Consider the following 17,230-nt stretch of genomic DNA (forward strand, 5'->3'; position numbering starts at 1 on the left):
GAGAAGTAGTTGGATGTAGTTGACAGCTGGTTGTGGCTGGTCATGTAGGTGATCAGTCTGAAATAATTCAAGTGGGAAATTCCAAAGTACATCTGGAAACACGCTCATGAGGCTTGAGAAAAAGTTTAGAGCCAAGGATGCTTACTAATATTTATTCTTATTAGAAGATATTTGAAACTGTGAATGGTTTGTTCTTAAGTAGAGTTTTCCAAGGGCAGGTCAGGTGGTCGGGATCAGAATGCATCAGATCCCTGGAGGATGGCCAATTCGGTGCCATAGGTGTGTAAGTGCTGGAGTCTTAGGGGATAAACACAGAGCAATGTCAGACTTCTTTGAGATACAAAATGGAAAAGCAAGTCTGAGTACTATCACACTGACAAGGTAGCCTGAAAAAATTCAGAGTCAGAGAGAAGTGGAAGATCGTTTCATTGGGAGGGGCTTAGAAAGGTGAGAATACAAACTCTGTAGCCTATTGTCAAGAGTAGTGAGAACAAAGACTCTAAGAACATGAAGGTGACTGTATCTGGTTGTACCAAGTTTGTTTGCAAGTAAAATAAGATTAGCCCCAAGTAATAGATTTAGTGATTAGAAAAACACAAGGTAGAACTCTTGTAACACATACATACACATGCACCACACACACACACACACACACACACACACACACACATACACCACACACACACGAAAAATATCCAAAACAAAACGACAAAGGCCAGGGCCGAAGTGCATGCAGTGCGAACTGGTTTCCTTGAGTTTATATTGTTTTGTTTCGAGATGTTAAAGATGTGCGTACAATTACATTTGGATGAAAAAGATCCAAGAGAGAGAAAATGGTTAAAGATATAAGAAGGTAATTATCATGACTTTTTCACAAACCAGCATGTTGTTTCCTTAGAGTTTAGATCTTGAGTTCTGTACACTAGACTAAATGAAAATACAAACAATTTCAAAGCAAGAGCATTGAGCAGCCAGAGAAATATTTGATGAGGCCCTAACCTCAGGGGCTCAGCTGTGTATGTGATGTGTGCTTGGTTAATCCTACAAGTCATCTGAGTAATTTTTATGGAATGACATGATATGAAGCTTTGCTGATTCAAAAGTGCCTCTTCTCATGTCCACACTCCTATTCCATTTTAAAATACCCAAACCATTTGAACAAAAGGCATTAAAAGAGTCTTATGATTACGAGTCTCACATTTCTGACTTTTGTATCTCAGTCCACAGATCCCTGGGGCTTGATAGCTTCTTGTAACCGACATTCACGAGACCCTGAGTTCAATTTAGTCACAGTTTTACAAAAATCAAAATAGCAACAAAGCAGGGAACAAAATGGTGAACAAAAATTTATGGCATTAGAGCACATGTACAGGAGGGATGAGTCAGGAAACCACTGTAATTCAGATAAGCAGAACACAGTATGTTGATTTTAATATATGTTTAAAGATGTTGTACTATTCCAGGAGAGGTATGAACAAGTGTTACTCATCTCAGGTAGGGAATTAATGACAAACCAAAGCCCAACTTAGTGAACTAGTAAGTTTTATTGGAATTATTTCCAAGAATATGTATGAGGGGTTACTTATAGGAGTAGAAATACTTTAAAAGCAGCTCTACTATCAATGCCCATCTCAGCATGACAGGTGACAGATCACAGGAGAGGCTTGGGGCATACTCCACAACACACAGACAACTGAAGAGTTTCTCTCATGAGGGTCCTTTCCAGGCTGCTCCGTTTGGATTCTACTTCCTCTACTTAGCTTCAATGCTCGCTGCTTCTTCCAGCAGCTCAGCTTGCCTGAGACTGCCTCTCTGCAATCCTTACAGCTTACCTACACTTTGGAAGAAGGATCCTAATGAGTCTAGTCAGTTTCAGAGACTTCCTGAATCTATTGAGTTGTTTATACCTTGAGTATTAGGATCTTGCTTAAAGTGTCAGTATTTTAATCTTGAAGAAAACTGTTACAGAGGGAAAACAAAGGTGTGATTGAATGTGGTCTGTGCTTCATAAATTAGTACCATAGCCCAGATTTGAAAAGGTTGAGATTTAAACTGTAATTGTGGTTGTGCCTTACACAGTTACTGAACATGTTTGGTTTAATGGATTAATTTGAGAATTGATAAACATTGTTCCTTTTTTTTTCTAAGACTTAAGAAAAGGTAAAAAAAAAAAAAACTTGTTAATCCTTGTGGTATTCTTGAGGTAATTTAAGATGTTAGATCTATGTAGATATCTTATTTTAAAAAAATCAAGAGTTTCTAAGAACTGAACTGATGGTGGAATTTACAGACCCATTGTGGCCAGTTTTAATTTTGAGACAGGAAGTCTGCAGCAGGTATTGAGCAAACTGTGCTGACGTGATCTAGATTTAGTGCCTTTAAATATCGCCTTGTCTTATCTGATGAGTGTAGGTTACTAGCACAAAAAAAAAAAAGTCAAAGAAAGGCTTTTCATCAGAGCTCTTGCCATGATTCAGAGGGTAAGTGATGGGTTAGCGTCTGTGTGGCGTTGCTGGAGGCCATGGGATGTAGTTGCATGTGGATTTGCACTGACTGTGGAATCTTCACTTTGGTGAAGAATATGATTTCAGCAGGAGAGATAAAGCGATTAAAGGATGACTCCCATTGTTTTGGCCAGAGGAAGAATGAAGTTGCCACTAAATGTGATACTAGAGACAGAAGACAGTTTGTGTGTGTGTGTGTGTGTGTGTGTGTGTGTGTGTTGTTGTTGTTGTTGTTGTTGTTGGATTTGAAATCCCATCATTTATAGGACTAGTGGTTTGCAATGTGTGTTAGTTCAGGAAGATGGAGTTCAGAAGAAAGGCCTGCAGTTTGAGACTTTTTTCTATGGGAGATGAGGGTGTATTATATATGATGCCTGAGTCATCATACTCTAAGATGATGGGAACACTGAATAGACTATAAGTATGGGGTTTACTATGATTCATTTTGTCTGAGAAGCCAGCATCCTTTGGACACTTTCCATATAAATCTAATATGAATTCAGCCAAAAAGGAAAGTACAGAAATATCTCAAGAACACAGCCTTGAGCGGCCACTTCATTATGTAGAAGACAGTAAATGAAAAAGAACAGGGAAAAAAGTACAGTAGAGATTTATCAAAAAATAATAGCAAGCCAGTTGGGCTCGCAAAAAATAATAGCGAGCCAAAGGAAGAAAGTGTTTTAAAATGGGATGAGTATTTACATGTCACATGCAAGCAAATGTTCAATAGGATGAATGAGACTTACCTGTGGAGGGCATTGATGGTGCTTGTATCAGTGGCTCTTCTTGTTGCTATGACAACCTACCTGACAAAAGCAATTAAGGACTGGTTTCTTTTGGCTCACAGTTCAAGGGTACATTCTGTGATGGTGCATGATGATGGAGCTGCGTGAGTGGGGGGATTCATAACATAGTACTGTGCTATAAGCATGTGTGTATGTGTGTGTGTGTGTGTGTGTGTGTGTGTGTGTGTGTGTGTGTGTGTGTGTGCGTGTGTAGTATCAGAGTTTAGATCATTACCAAAAGAGAGGTCATGTTTTGAAAACAGGGAAGTTATGGTGACAGGAATGCGTGGTAGGTGGCACCTTCCATATTTAGTCCACAAGATAAAAGATTAATCCTGGTGTTCAGCTAGGCATCCCTTTGTACTCAAATCACAATTCTACTCCATTAGTGGACTGTCCACCTTCACTGTGATCTTTTAAACCTTTTAAACCTTTCTGAAAACATTCTCATAGGCACAAGTGTGTTTTCTCCATCTTTCTAAATCCACTCAAATTGACAGTGAAGATTAACTGTCACAGTGATATTCATATTTTGGTCTGTTTTCAGGGCCATGTGCATGTCTTGTGGGTTCTAGACAGAAAAATAAAAGGCTGAAGATTAGTTAATTCTTCCCAAGCAGGTTTCTTAAAGGGACATAATAATAAAACTGGAGGCTAGAGATGAAAGTTTTAGGAATAGAATGTCTTGATTAACCAAGTCATTTGATAAAGGGAGAAATTGATGATTCATAATGTTGAGACTAGGAGAGTCAAAGGGGAGAAAGTTCATGACACACTGTATTGCTATTCCCTCTCCCTCCCTTTCTCTCTCTCTCTCCCTCCCTCCCTCCCTCCCCCCTCCCTCTCTCTCTCTCTCTCTCTCTCTCTCTCTCTCTCTCTCTCTCTCTCTCTCTCTCTCTGTTACCTATCAGATTTTTAGATCATTACAAAAATTGTCCTGTTTTGTGAGCATTATTATAGTATCTGCATTTTTCCATGCCTTAAACATATGAGACATTTTCTCTTAACTGGAAATCTGTCAAATGGACTGTAGATTATCCTATACTAAACATGTAGTTCGCAGACCATCTATGTAAAAAAAATATATTATAATTTGGCACCAAGTCAAATGTACTAAATGATTCTGATTCTGAACATTGTAGAAGGAGTTCCTAAGGTTGTTTCACAGTGGTATTGATGACACTGGATATAAGGAAATTTAGGGAGGAAGGCTTTTAGAGGAGATAGAGAAATTTGCAAGATGTATTGAATCTTCTGACAATAACTGGTTGGTGACTCATGAGTGTTTTGCCATTTGTAAAACATAGTCAGAGAGAAAATGAGCACCAAAGTATTTTTCATAGAATACTTCATAGTGTATTGGTGTGTGTGTGTGTGTGTGTGTGTGTGTGTGTGTGTGTATGAGTTTGTGTGTGTACAATACTAAGATGAGTATACTAGAAAGCTATTTGGCAGTGTCATCCATGCTCCTTTAGTGATGGGATCTTAAGTCTTGCTAGTTGTGATAATGGCGATGAGATGACCATTACTTAGATAGTGTGGGTGGGAGCAACAGTTTCCTCAACCTGTAAAATTTACATTGAATTGAATATTTTCCTCAGGTATGAATTCTCTGCTAAACTTCCGTAGCATTTGTACCACGTTTGACTTTATCACTAGGATTTTCATTTTGTATTACAGATTTATAGATCATGAATGTTACTTACCTTAATTAATTACTCTGGAATTACAGTAGCTATTTGATTGCTACTAGATCTTCCTAGTATATTTACAAAGTAACAGGCCTTTCTCTACCTTCATTTTTTAAATGATATTAAACTAATTTAATATCATTGATTATTTTTAAAATTCTGTATATTTTAACGCACAGATTTAAAAATGTTTTCCCATGGCACATCAAAAACAAAAACAAGTGATATACAATATGGAGACAGATGCTTTTTTCTCTTTACTGTCCTCAAATTTGTAATGAAAATTATTTGTTTTATGACATACATGTATTATAAATTTGTATAAACTGTATTCTTTCACATGGTGGGGGAAAATATTCAAATCGCTTTTGAGTGAACTCCCAGCAAATTGAGGTTATACCAAAGGGCACATTCACATAGTCTACTTAAAAACTCTACAGTAAATAGAAAATTTCTTAGTAAATGTTACTTTTATGTTTATATTTTCAAGCCATTTTTTTTTATTAACACATACTTATTAGCAATGCCAGGTCACAGCAGAAAGTGAAATTGAGTATGTTAGATTTACATTTATGTTTTGAGTTATCATTCTTAAAATCTCCATGGATAAGTACAAGCAATATACTCATATCTGAGCTGTTAGACAAATCTTCACATGTGATCAAAACTGGTGTGTAGTGAGTGTGGCCTCAGGCCCTTATGGAGCTTGGGGGAGTTGGTACTGGCATCCCCTGCTCTCAGAGTACACTGAATGGAAATTGAGAAGGGGGTTTGAAGAGGGAATAGGAGACAGTCAGAGGATTGAGGTAGGATCGTTAGAAAACAATCCACTTGTTTTGAAGGGAAATAAAGCACACAAGTAAATAGTAGCTGTTGCTTAGAAGACTGAAAAATCAAGACTTTGAGGACATGTGAAGATAATTGAAAGAAAAGAATAAAATGGATTAATACACAGTTTTCCAGAGACATATTAAGCCTGCCTAAGTTTCTTCTGGGGCTTCTCTGGGGAAATTAGTCTGAGGGATGTGGACCTCCTGGGGAATAATATCCCAATAGCATAGCATCATTTAAACTTGACACAAGAAGTTGAAGTTTATTTTCTTCCTAATAATTATGCTCAGTGAATGAGGCAGAAATTGCATTTTGGAATGACAATAGAGTGGTTATTTTAAAAAGAACATTTCAATATCTGTGGTAGATAACTCTTGAGGCTGGGTGTTTGTAGACTGGTGGGAGACTTTCCAGTGAAACTGCAAGCCAACTTTACTGGGGGCCACTCAGATGGCTGTCTTCGAGTAAATGCGTATTTACCAAAGGTTGTCTGTGTGCTAGCCTCTGAAGGGGAAGGGCCAACTTATTTTTTAATCAAGTGCTTCTCCTTTTATGTTGCTTATAAAAGAAAAAATAAACAGAGAAATCTGTGGATGGAAGGAATAAATAATTCAATATTAAGACCACTTCCTGCTCTTGGAGAGGGCAAGGGTTCAAATCCCAGTGCCTATGTTAGGGAGCAGTCACCCATCTGCAACTCCAGCTCAAAGGTATCTGGCATCCTCTGTTTTCCAGGGACATCCTCACACATGTGCACATGTACTAGTACAAAGAGACACATATCTACATAAGTAAAAATAAAAACTACACTCTAAAATGATAAATCTGGTGCTTTTGGCTCTTGAACCCCAAATTATCTATGAAGATAAAAATCTAGCTACTATTTGCCTAGCATCTATTGTCATCATTATCGATATATCTAATATCATTTATCCATCTATATGTCTGTCACCTGTCTTCTATAACCATCATTTTGTCATCTATCACCTACCTATCATCCACCTATGTATCTACCTACCTAAAACTGTCTTCTATGCTTCTCTGTGTTTTGATTTCTTTGTTCACAGTGGCCATCTTAGAAAAACTCCAGTCTTACTTGTGACCCTGGCATTATCTGTCACACCGGCTTTCTAAACCAGAGATCTATATTGTACTATTAACGTCTGACTATTCCAGGGAGTAACACTAACTGAAGAAATCTTGATGCCCTTAAAATGCCTCTCCTGTGGTCTTGGGTCTAAACAGGATTCTTAGAGTCTCAGCAGAGTGCGTGTGCCTCAGACTCCTCTGACACATTTTTTGAGTACTTGTTCTGTGGAATTCAGTGTTCCTAACATGAAGACGAGCAGACCTGTCTGTTCCCGTTTTACACAGTGGCTCTCTCGTTCTGCCACTCTACAAAGACAGAAAAGGCCACCAGCTTTTCCTCAAGGTCTTTGTACCGTGTACTCCCTTCAGGCTCACCTGAACCTCGGCCTCAGCAGGCTCCCTTTACTTCAAAGCAGGAGATGCCTGTCTTCCTGTGGTAGCCCACTCCTTGTCAGTGAATACTTTCCAAACACTCCTGGAGAAACCATTCCTGATTCTATCGGAATTCTTCCAGAGTATAGTGACCAGAGATGAGCTCCTACTTAGAAATGTGAGTGTGTGTGTGTGTGTGTGTGTGTGTGTGTGTGTGTGTCTGCGTCTGTGTGTGTGTGTGTGTGTGTATGGATATGAGCTCTGTGTGCATGCGTGTGAACATGTAGAGTTATGTGTGTACGCCGCCTGTGAGCATATGTGTCGTGCATTATGTGCATGCGTGTGTATGCATGTGAGTATGTGTTTAGGATCTTTTCTCAGTTGCTCATTCTTTACATTTCTCATTCTGGTTACATAGGCAGATAGATTTCTTAAGTTCAGGGCCTCTGCTTTGTTAATTTTCAGACATTCCCTATGCCGCCGCTATTCACATACATTCCCACCATATGCCTGGAATTTCTCTGGCCCTTTCAAACATGTTTATCTTTTTCTTTCATAGTACCTTCTTTCCCCAGGTTTTTGTTCTTATTAACTGTTCTTGTGTGAGTTTTCCCGGGAAGACTTATACAAATTTCTGCTCATTCCAGATAGAGGACCATGACAGATCAAATGAATAATTGCATTCAAGTTACCTTGGTGAGCAGTGAGTTTCCCTGGGGTTGTTTGCAGGACTTTCACTGAGGATTATGGGCAACTTATGGGTGGTGATATGTAGGAAAAGCCCCACTCCCAAATATTTACTCTTTAAGGCCCCATTAGAGCCACGTCACGCACCTCTTCTCCTCAAGTGAATGTTAGTGGGCCCTATCTTGGTAGGGTTTTATGGGGACAATTGTAGCTGTTGGGAGGGTTTTATGGGGATAATTGTAGCTGTTGTGATTTCAAGACATGAGTAGTCATGCACTAGTTAAAGGGCAGCATTCCACAGCAACTTTTCATCTCTGATAGCTTAGCTCTTCTTCCCTTGTTCCTCTCTTGTCACCCGGCATATTTTCCCTGGGAAACTGTACAAAGTTGTTCACTATGAAAGCTGTAGTTCCTTCCACTCCCTACAGATCTATCTTCTCCTCGGGCTTCAGGCCAGCATCTTCTCCTTTTGAATACCCCCCCCATTTGAGTATCTTCAGGATTAACATGTCTCATATCGATGACATGTCATACTGAAAATCAATTTTATATCAAATCTAGATTTCTTCATTGGTGAATGACTCCAGAGGCTAGGAAGTGACACGCGACTCTTCTCTTTTCATTTCTTCCTCAACCAGTGTCGTGTCAACTTATATCGCTCTAATGCCTCATATCTCTTTAAAGTCACCTGTTTGACCCTCCTGATCCTGTGATTGTGACTGCCTGTCCTCTGTGACTCCTTGCTTCTGACATAGAAAATTAAAGGATTTCTTCTTGATTAATGCAGCTCCAACAAAATTGAGTCATCATATTATTTAAAGAAAAGAAAAAAGCTACAGCACATCCTTGCTGTATTCCTTTGCATAACGTTCTGGCTTCATGCATCATTTCCCTATTTTTGTCGCAATTAGCATGTCCTTCTTTAAGGCATAGTTCATGTATCCATCTAACTTTTCCCCATCAACCCTGTGTTCTCATCCTTCCCAGCTCCAACTTACAAATCTGAATCGACAGGGATTCTTCTATTCATATCACTTTTAGGAATAATCATAATAGCTCTCCTATACAATTTTGTGTTTAATGAAGATGTATTTGTAACTATTACTAGCAGTATTTGGGATACAGGAAGTAAGGCAGTGTGTAGGCGGCATGACAGCAGCCTGCTATATCAGCTCTCCTGTTGCACTATGGCTCTAGCTGAACCATGTGTCATACTATATTGCTACTATGCTCTTCTTAACATCATGTCCTTGGGATTTGTCTATGTACTTAGAGTAGTGTCTGTCTCTTAAGCCAATGCTCAGTGAGTTTTGTTGAATTTAACCACCAAGGTCTTATCTCTGGGTTCCTCTGCTGAGAAAAAATGGTGACAGTATTTTGTCATCTAGGTTATTTTTTCACATTTATTACTATCTTACCAGTTTCAAAAGTCTTCTCTGTCTAATACTTCCTGCCTTGTATGTCTTGTGGTCAAAAGAATGTAGCTTATATGTTGACTGTTGCCCAACATTTTTTCGAAGCCTGTGTCCTCTGCCTGAAGACTCTGGTACTTTATGACCTATGCACAGTATGGATATCTAGTCCTCAGGCATAGCCAGATTTTTGTCTGCCTTTATTCAGCATTAATTAGTTGCCCATTGTACTTTATTTTTGTAAGTATCAGGACAGAGATTAACTAGCAGAGTCTGGGGACATTGAACAATGCTTGCTGAACAAACATGCGACTTGAGTTTGGCCCACTAGCACCCATGTAAAAGCTGAGTGTGGTGACTCACAGAACTCACCCCTAATAGGAGGTACATTAGGGGTGGGACAAGAGGCTCACCAGTGCTGTCTGACCAGCCAGACCAGCTCCAGCACTCTGAGCTCCAAGTTCAGTAAGAGATTCTGTATTGAAGGCATGAAGGGGAGAGATATATAGCAAGACACCTGATGTCTTCCTCTGCCTTCAGTTTGTATTCATGACTCACAGTACACATCTGTACACACACATACACACACACACACACACACACACACACTCATGCATACATACAGACTCACGCACATACACAGGCACACATACACGCAGGTATGTATATTGGGAACTTGATGGAGTAGAGACACAGCTCAGAGGTTTAGAACACTTGCTGCTTTTCCAGAGAACCTGTGTTTAGTTCTCAGCACCCACAACAGAAGGCACCCATCCACTTACAAATTTAGCTCTTGATCTGACACTCACCAGGACTTCTGGAGTACCTGCACACTGTGGCATATTTACACTATCTCTCTATACATGTCTTTCTCTGTCTCTGTCACTGTCTTTGTCTCTGTCTCTGTTTCATCTTTGTCTTTCTGTGTCTTTATCATAAATAAAAATAAACCCTTTTTAAAAAGAGAAATGAATATTGCCATAAGTACAAAACCAGCTCTAAAAGGTCAAGAGAAGACCCCAAGCTAGATATAAAAATCTATTCTTCTGGATAACAGGTACCATGGTGATGGAGTCCTGGTGCTTAAAAAGAACTTGGCAGTTATTACCCCTGTGTTTCATGCCTACCAACACACAGACAAATGACTTGCTTAAGATTTCGTAATCCATTAGTGAGAGAGCCAGACAGGGAAGCCAGTCTAAGCTTCCTAGCATCAGTCCTCCTAAATAACAGGGCATTTCCCAACTGTGACACTTGGGGAGGACAGAAGGATGATTCCTCTCTGCAGTCCTTTTGTCTGTGTGCCCCCAAGTATGTTTTTCCCTGTTGTGCTTGTTCAAACAAACACAAACAGCCTTCACCACCTGCAAACATACAGCCTTGCCTTTTGTAGTGTGAATGGCAGAAGTAAGTAATGAGCTGTGACTGAGGGAAGCCTCAGCTGCAGGGTGGCAGGGAAGAAGAGCTAAGGGGACTGGGAAGCAGCTCAGGGGGAGGGTTTTTATTTTTATCTTCCCTTCCACAATTTAAAGTAGTCGACACGCCTACAAGACGTCTTGTTTAGCAGGCCAAGAAACCACGGCTGTCACATTTAGGACACTCCCAAACATGTCCTCTTGGTTGTTTTGGCTTCAGAAATGTTGGGGGACTAAATTCAAGTGGCGATATGCATACCTTATAATTTTAGTGTCACGCTGTCTTGCTCATCTGAGGCTTGCGATGGTGCCTTTGAAAAACATCACATTCCGTGAATAGATGAGACAAGCTGAGAATGGGTGATGTGGAAAGACTAACAGCCATCCTTGATTCACAAATTAATTCCATAAATAATGGGATTTACCTCCTGCGCACAGCTTTGAATTGCGCTTTGGTGTCTTGTCCCGGGGTAGCTGCTCACACTGCCTTTCTCTTCATCTTGCCTGGTGTGTGTGTTAGACTGCTGTGACTCTTTGCTTGGGGCCTGTCCCCTCTGTCAAGACTAGGGAACACATCCTGGGCCTTCCCTAGACCAGACATCTCCTGCCCGTAGGACGTAGTGCCTCCTGCTGGACCAGCTGCCCTGCCTCTGTAGGAGAGGGCCCCGCTTCACAGACAGCTTTGTTTGGGACTTTTATGCAATTTGGAAGGCAGAGGCACCCTCTGTATCCCAGCTAAGCCCTGGCAAGTCAGATGTCCAGAGAACTGTGCATGATCCCTGTCCTCTGAGACTCTCAGCCTGTGTGACTCAAGCCTTCTCTCACTGTTGTTTGTGTACTTCAGTCTGCCATGGGGATTTCGGATATAGGCAACCTGGCCAACTCCATGGGTGTCTGTAATAGACGACTTTCACTTGTTATTATCTTCATCGTCACTTCATAGAGTGTAGTGGGTGCATCCTTGTGGGCCTTTTGCCATTTAAAACACTGCTTTCTTCTGAAATAGGCCTTGCACAATTTCTAAACCAAAGACATAAGTAACGAGAGGCCAGCCAAAATTTCAGCTGTGAAATAGATGCAGCTTGGAAAATAAAATTGGGGAAAATGTTAAATTAAGCATCTGGAAAGAAGTGTTCCATCATTTTTATTCAAATGCATATTTTCATTAAAACTAGAGGACTTATTCAGATTTACTTTGTCCTGAGCATAAAAGGCAGTGCCACCAACTTACACCGACTGCTCTTTCAAGCAAAACAATGCTTTCTTAATGAATGCTATATTTACTTATTTATTTATTGGGTGCTGTACGTGCGTGCATTCGTACACTCTGTGTGTGTGTGTGTGTGTGTGTGTGTGTGTGTGTGTGTGTACTTGCTTGCACATGCAGAATAGAGGTCAGAGCAAAACTTATGAGAGACAGTTCTCTCTTACCCCATGGGTCCTAGGAATTAAACTTAGGGTCAGCTGCCTTGGTAGCAAGTACCCTCACCTTCTGAACCTTATAGAAATCCTGGAGACTAAAGTATTATATACATTTTATTATTCAAAATTATACTCAACTTTACTTTAGATATATTACCACTGGTCAACTTAAAAATAGCACTGAATACATTCAAGAAGAATATAATATTACCTTTTTTTCTCCCAGCTTTATTGCTTCTGAAGAAAACATATAGTCATTGAAATATGGAAAACTAGACTATTATTTTTAAATCTTCTGCTACAGTCAGACACAGATTACTTATTTTTTGGCTGAGTTTTTATTTCACTCTTCCGCAGTGTCTGTCTCTTAGAATTAGTTACTTTCGGTGCTCTCTCCTCTTTCATATCTGAGCAGTTTTTCCCAAGCCGTCCTGCATTTGAGGAGAATGGCCCCTGTTGGTATGCCACAGAGTATGCCCGGACATAGGAACAGAGTTGTTGTACTCCTGGAACCATATTCTGACAGCACCACCACTACAACCACAACCACCACCACTACCACCACAAATACCACCACTACCATAATGACCACAAACATAACTACCACCACAAATTACAACCACCACAAGCACCACCATAACCACCACCACCACAAATACCACCACTACCATAATGACCACAAACATAACTACCACCACCACAAATTACAACCACCACAAGCACCATCACAACCACCACAACCACAAATACTACCACCATCACCACCACCAACACCACCACCACCATTACCACCACCACCACCACCAAAACCACAAATACTACTACCACCACCACTACAACCACCACAACCCACCACTATAACCACCACCACAACCACCACCACCACAACCATCACAACCACAGACTACAACCACCACCACAACCACCACCAACCACTTCCATAACCACCATAACATCTACCATCACAACCACCATCACCACAATCATCACACTACTAGTACTTAGCAGGTGACACCCGTTAATTCCATATTTTCATAGTGTTCATCATGTCCCTGAGGACAATGACATTCTATCAGATTTGCTATCTTAAGTGGGAATGACTCAGTGAACACTTGGCTATAATTTGCATCACTGATATTTTAGCGACTCTCAACTCAGATATTGACTTAACTTTACATGGAAAATGTACTAGGTAAGTATCTCTGAGGCAGCAAGATGGCTCAGGACCTAAAGGTGGGTTTCCTCCAAGCCGGGTGACCTGAGTTTAACCCCTAGGACTCACATGCTTAGTGGACAGAAACGATCCCAGTAAGTTGTCCTCACCTCCATGTATACTGTGCCAAAAAAACAAAACAAAACAAAACAAAAAAAAACCTTTAGCTCAAATTCACATCACATATTATACTCAATAAATAAAAAATGAAAATGTTGAGATTCATAGAGACATATCTAATACCTGAGGTACCATTGCCTGTTCAGATTTCTATGTTAAATTTCTATGAAACAATAATTTCTCTGATATAAATGTTGTCTTCCTCAACTGTAAAATGACACTTTAAACAGACTTCTTGGATGAGTGTTGTAGTTGAGACCAAGTTCTGGATCAAATCTGGGAGAGCTTGGAATACTTTGTGCATTAGCTGTGTACAATGCTGGCAACAGAAGAAAGACCGGGACGGGGTGGGGGGAACACAACGCCAGGCTATCTGCCTGTGACCTACAATAACCTCTCCATTGGACCAGGTGGGTCCCAGGGTTTGGATATGGGGCATCGAAGCCACTGAGGAGTCCCTTGGTGGGTGCAGGACAGGGTGGTTTTTCTGAACTTGTTGAGGAGGAAGATGGTAATGAAGACGGTTGTTCATTTCCCCAAAGTCATCTCTGCATGGAAAATCTAACTCTTCACTAACTTTCTGAAAGAAAAAAAAAAACCTCCTGCCCTAGCTCACTTTCTTCTCCATTAGGAAAATGTTGCCTCTGTTTTCTAGCCATGGCCCAGAGCCCTAGGGACGGCCATATGCCAGAGGCTCTGTGTAGGCGGTGACCTCCAGGTCTGTTTCTCAGGCAGGTGGTCGGTCTACAGCTAGGGGCCAGGAACGTTGTACAGCTCCTGTCTTGAGTTGGGCATCTGCCTGAAGCTGAGCTACTGTGCAGAATTCATAAAGATGCCTTACCCACGCACACTGCACGTACTTGAAAAGCAGAACTCTCTGGAAGATGCTCGTGTCCGGCCTGACCAGCTAGATTTTTGCAAAGGGTAGACATTCAGCTATTGTAGCTGAAACTTGGCAGAAGTAAAACTGACCTCTGGCCTACTTTTCCATTCTCTATTAAGAAGCAGCAAAGGTAGTGATGCAATTTCTGGGGTCAGTGATGTCATATCTGACCTCAGGGATGCACTGCCCAGTCAGGCCCCCGCCCCTGTGTAGTGTACACCCACCACCACGGAGCAGAGAATAACTCTGGGTCCTCTTTACCCCACTGATAACACTGATCCCAAAGCAGTGCTCTCAAACCTTAATGATGTAGCCCTCTGCAAGCTGACATCTAGCACCGCTTACCATGGCTTGCCCAATGCTAATGTACCTTTTTGCTCTTCAGCAACTCATTTGCATGCTCGTTACCCAGAAAGGAAAAGTACGTTCAACACTTTAAGTCATAGGAAACTATTATAGATTAGTCAAGATAAGAGGCATACTCATCTTTCTTCACTCAAAAATGGGTTGTGGGTGATTCTGAGAATTTTCTGCTTCCTGCCCACTCCTGTATTCCACTTCCTGTGTCGGGTATCTTCGTTCCAAGAAATTAAGAGTACCTGTCATACCACATCTTATGAGGAAGAAATGAAAGAAAAAGACTGTGTATCATATAGACCTGAGTGTATCACTCATATTGTTTCTTGATGGCACTTGATCAACTCTTTGCTCTAACAGATTTCCTCCTTGATGTCGATATTTCCTAGTGCGTTTGGCAACATACTGATGGGACAAATCAATCGGGGATGCTTTCATTATCAACTGGCTGTTCTCCCAAACAGAACCTTCCGTTTCATTTTCAACAAAACAGGCAGAGCTCCTGAGATCAGTCACAGACAATTTCTTCTAGTGGCTAAGGGGCTGTTTATGGTTTGCGTAGTTACCTTAGGGGTGGGATGGGGCTGCAAGCCTTTCAGATGGGCTGCAGCACCGGCTTTGCAAGTGGTGACCTTGGCTTGGGACTGTGACTGTACTAATTCATAATGGTATGTTTTTCTTTTATTTGCTGATGCTTTTAAAGTCAAAAGTCCTGCTAACGATCTCTTTTGATGTGTCCTTCTAAGCTCTTTCCTGCCTCCCGTTCCTCTGTTTTTCCTAAAGTTACAGTAGCTGTCAGTCTTCTGCTGAGTCCGCCTCTCAGTACACTGAATTGCACAATTCTTGCTTGGCCCAGTTTAGGCTAGGCATCCTTCCCAGAACCCAGTTGGCTTCTTAAAGGTTAAACAGTTTTGGTAAAAACTGCAAATCATGACTAAATAAAACCCATAAAAGCTGAAAACCTCAAGGACCTAGGGAAAAGGAATTTTTTTTTTTTTAACGTGAACCACATACAGGCAGAGTTCATCTTTTTTAAACTTTGTTTCTCTACTTTTCTTCCCAAATTTGGTTTGTTTATTTTGGATTTTTTGTTTAGTTTTGTTTTTTTTTTTCTTTTCTTCCTTCCTTCCTTCCTTCTTTTCTTTTCTTTTTAGATAGAGACTCTCGGTGCAGCCCAGCCTCGCCTTAAATTCTTGACACTCCTTCTTTGTCATTATAATATATGCTACCACAACCTGAGTTTCCTTCCTCTTTTGCTGTCTTTTGTTTGTTGGTTTGAGGCATTGTTCTCTAATGCCAGGGCTGCTCTGGAAATCCTGCTCTTTCTGCCTCCAGATCCCTAGTGTGGGTCTCCCTAGCCTGCTCTACCACACTGCCATGACAATTCTTACAATTCATTTTTGCTTCACATGTCTCTGCCACCCTAACGTGGTCTCTGACTCCTCTAGACACGGTAAGCACTACGTCTGTAACACATCTTTGTTCTCTGTGTCTATAAGCTTTTCATTGTGCTGAGTCATAATTCTGAGAACAAAAAAAGCAAAAAAAATTTTTTTTGGCAAGTAATAAATACAACTGCGTAATTGATATGGTAGGATGTAGGGGTCCTTTCTTCTATTTCTCTATGGAGAGTAAGTAGAAAATGAACGCGCTTGTGTAGATATCTGATGTCATTGTAATCATCACAGTTTTGATGTGTAGCTTCTTTAGGTACTTGTTAGTAAAGCAGAAACCCTGAAAATGATCAGTTTATTCTTCTACCAAATCTTAGTAATATTTGCTACTCTTCTTTCCTTGTTTTCTCATTTTGTCTTAGGCACTTCACTGCCTTGGCCATGTAGTGCCATATCTACAGCTGCTCTGAGATTTGACTAGCTTTAGCCCCCAGGACCTCAAATGCTCGACGTCTAAAGATTAGGTCAGTTCTCCGTTCTGTTGCTTTATTTTAGCTAACACACGTTCAACACTGAGCAGTCCATCTCATTTCACAATAGGATTGTAGTCTGAATTTATAAAACTTGTATACTAATCAATGAGGGAAAAGTGCAAACATGGAAACAGTATGAACTCAGTGAGAATGCATTTCAATGAAGAGAAAACTTGAACAGTCAACAGAAATGAGGACAGTCTGTATTAGCAAATGCAAAAATACACCTCTCTAGGGGTTCGGTGTCAAATTCAATGACTTGTCATGTGACCAAGTGAGACAGTTTCAATGACTGATAAAGATGTGGACAATCTCTTGCTTTGTTAGGATAAACAACGGGGCAGTTGCTTTGGGGGAAAATTTTCAATTCCATTTCCCAATAATATTAAACGTATACAATACCCTAACCCTGATTCCCTACAACTACTTATTTAGCATCCGTGTTCCCCCTCTTTAGCATATGTGTTCTCAGGAACTTGTTTGCAGTTTTCCCTAAAAGCAATTTTTAGTCAAGCAGAACTC

General features: G+C 40.6%; 1 protein-coding gene across 4 annotated transcripts in view; it reads left to right on the top strand.

Annotated features, from left to right (window-relative positions):
• Mdfic (MyoD family inhibitor domain containing) overlaps positions 1 to 17,230 on the top strand; it is a 79,857-nt gene that overhangs the window by 57,327 nt on the left and 5,300 nt on the right. Inside the window, exon 5 of one of the 4 annotated variants that reach the window (XM_039107769.2) lies at positions 16,598 to 16,699. The exons of the other annotated variants lie outside the window; for them this stretch is intronic. Within the exon in view, the coding sequence (XP_038963697.1) occupies positions 16,598 to 16,656 (59 nt within the window). The 3' untranslated portion in view covers positions 16,657 to 16,699. Of the gene's footprint in view, positions 1 to 16,597; positions 16,700 to 17,230 lie in introns of those variants that run through there. 4 annotated transcript variants of the gene reach the window in all.

This window comes from Rattus norvegicus, chromosome 4 (genome assembly GCF_036323735.1).
Source record: "Rattus norvegicus strain BN/NHsdMcwi chromosome 4, GRCr8, whole genome shotgun sequence".
Classification (NCBI taxonomy): Eukaryota; Metazoa; Chordata; class Mammalia; order Rodentia; family Muridae; genus Rattus; species Rattus norvegicus.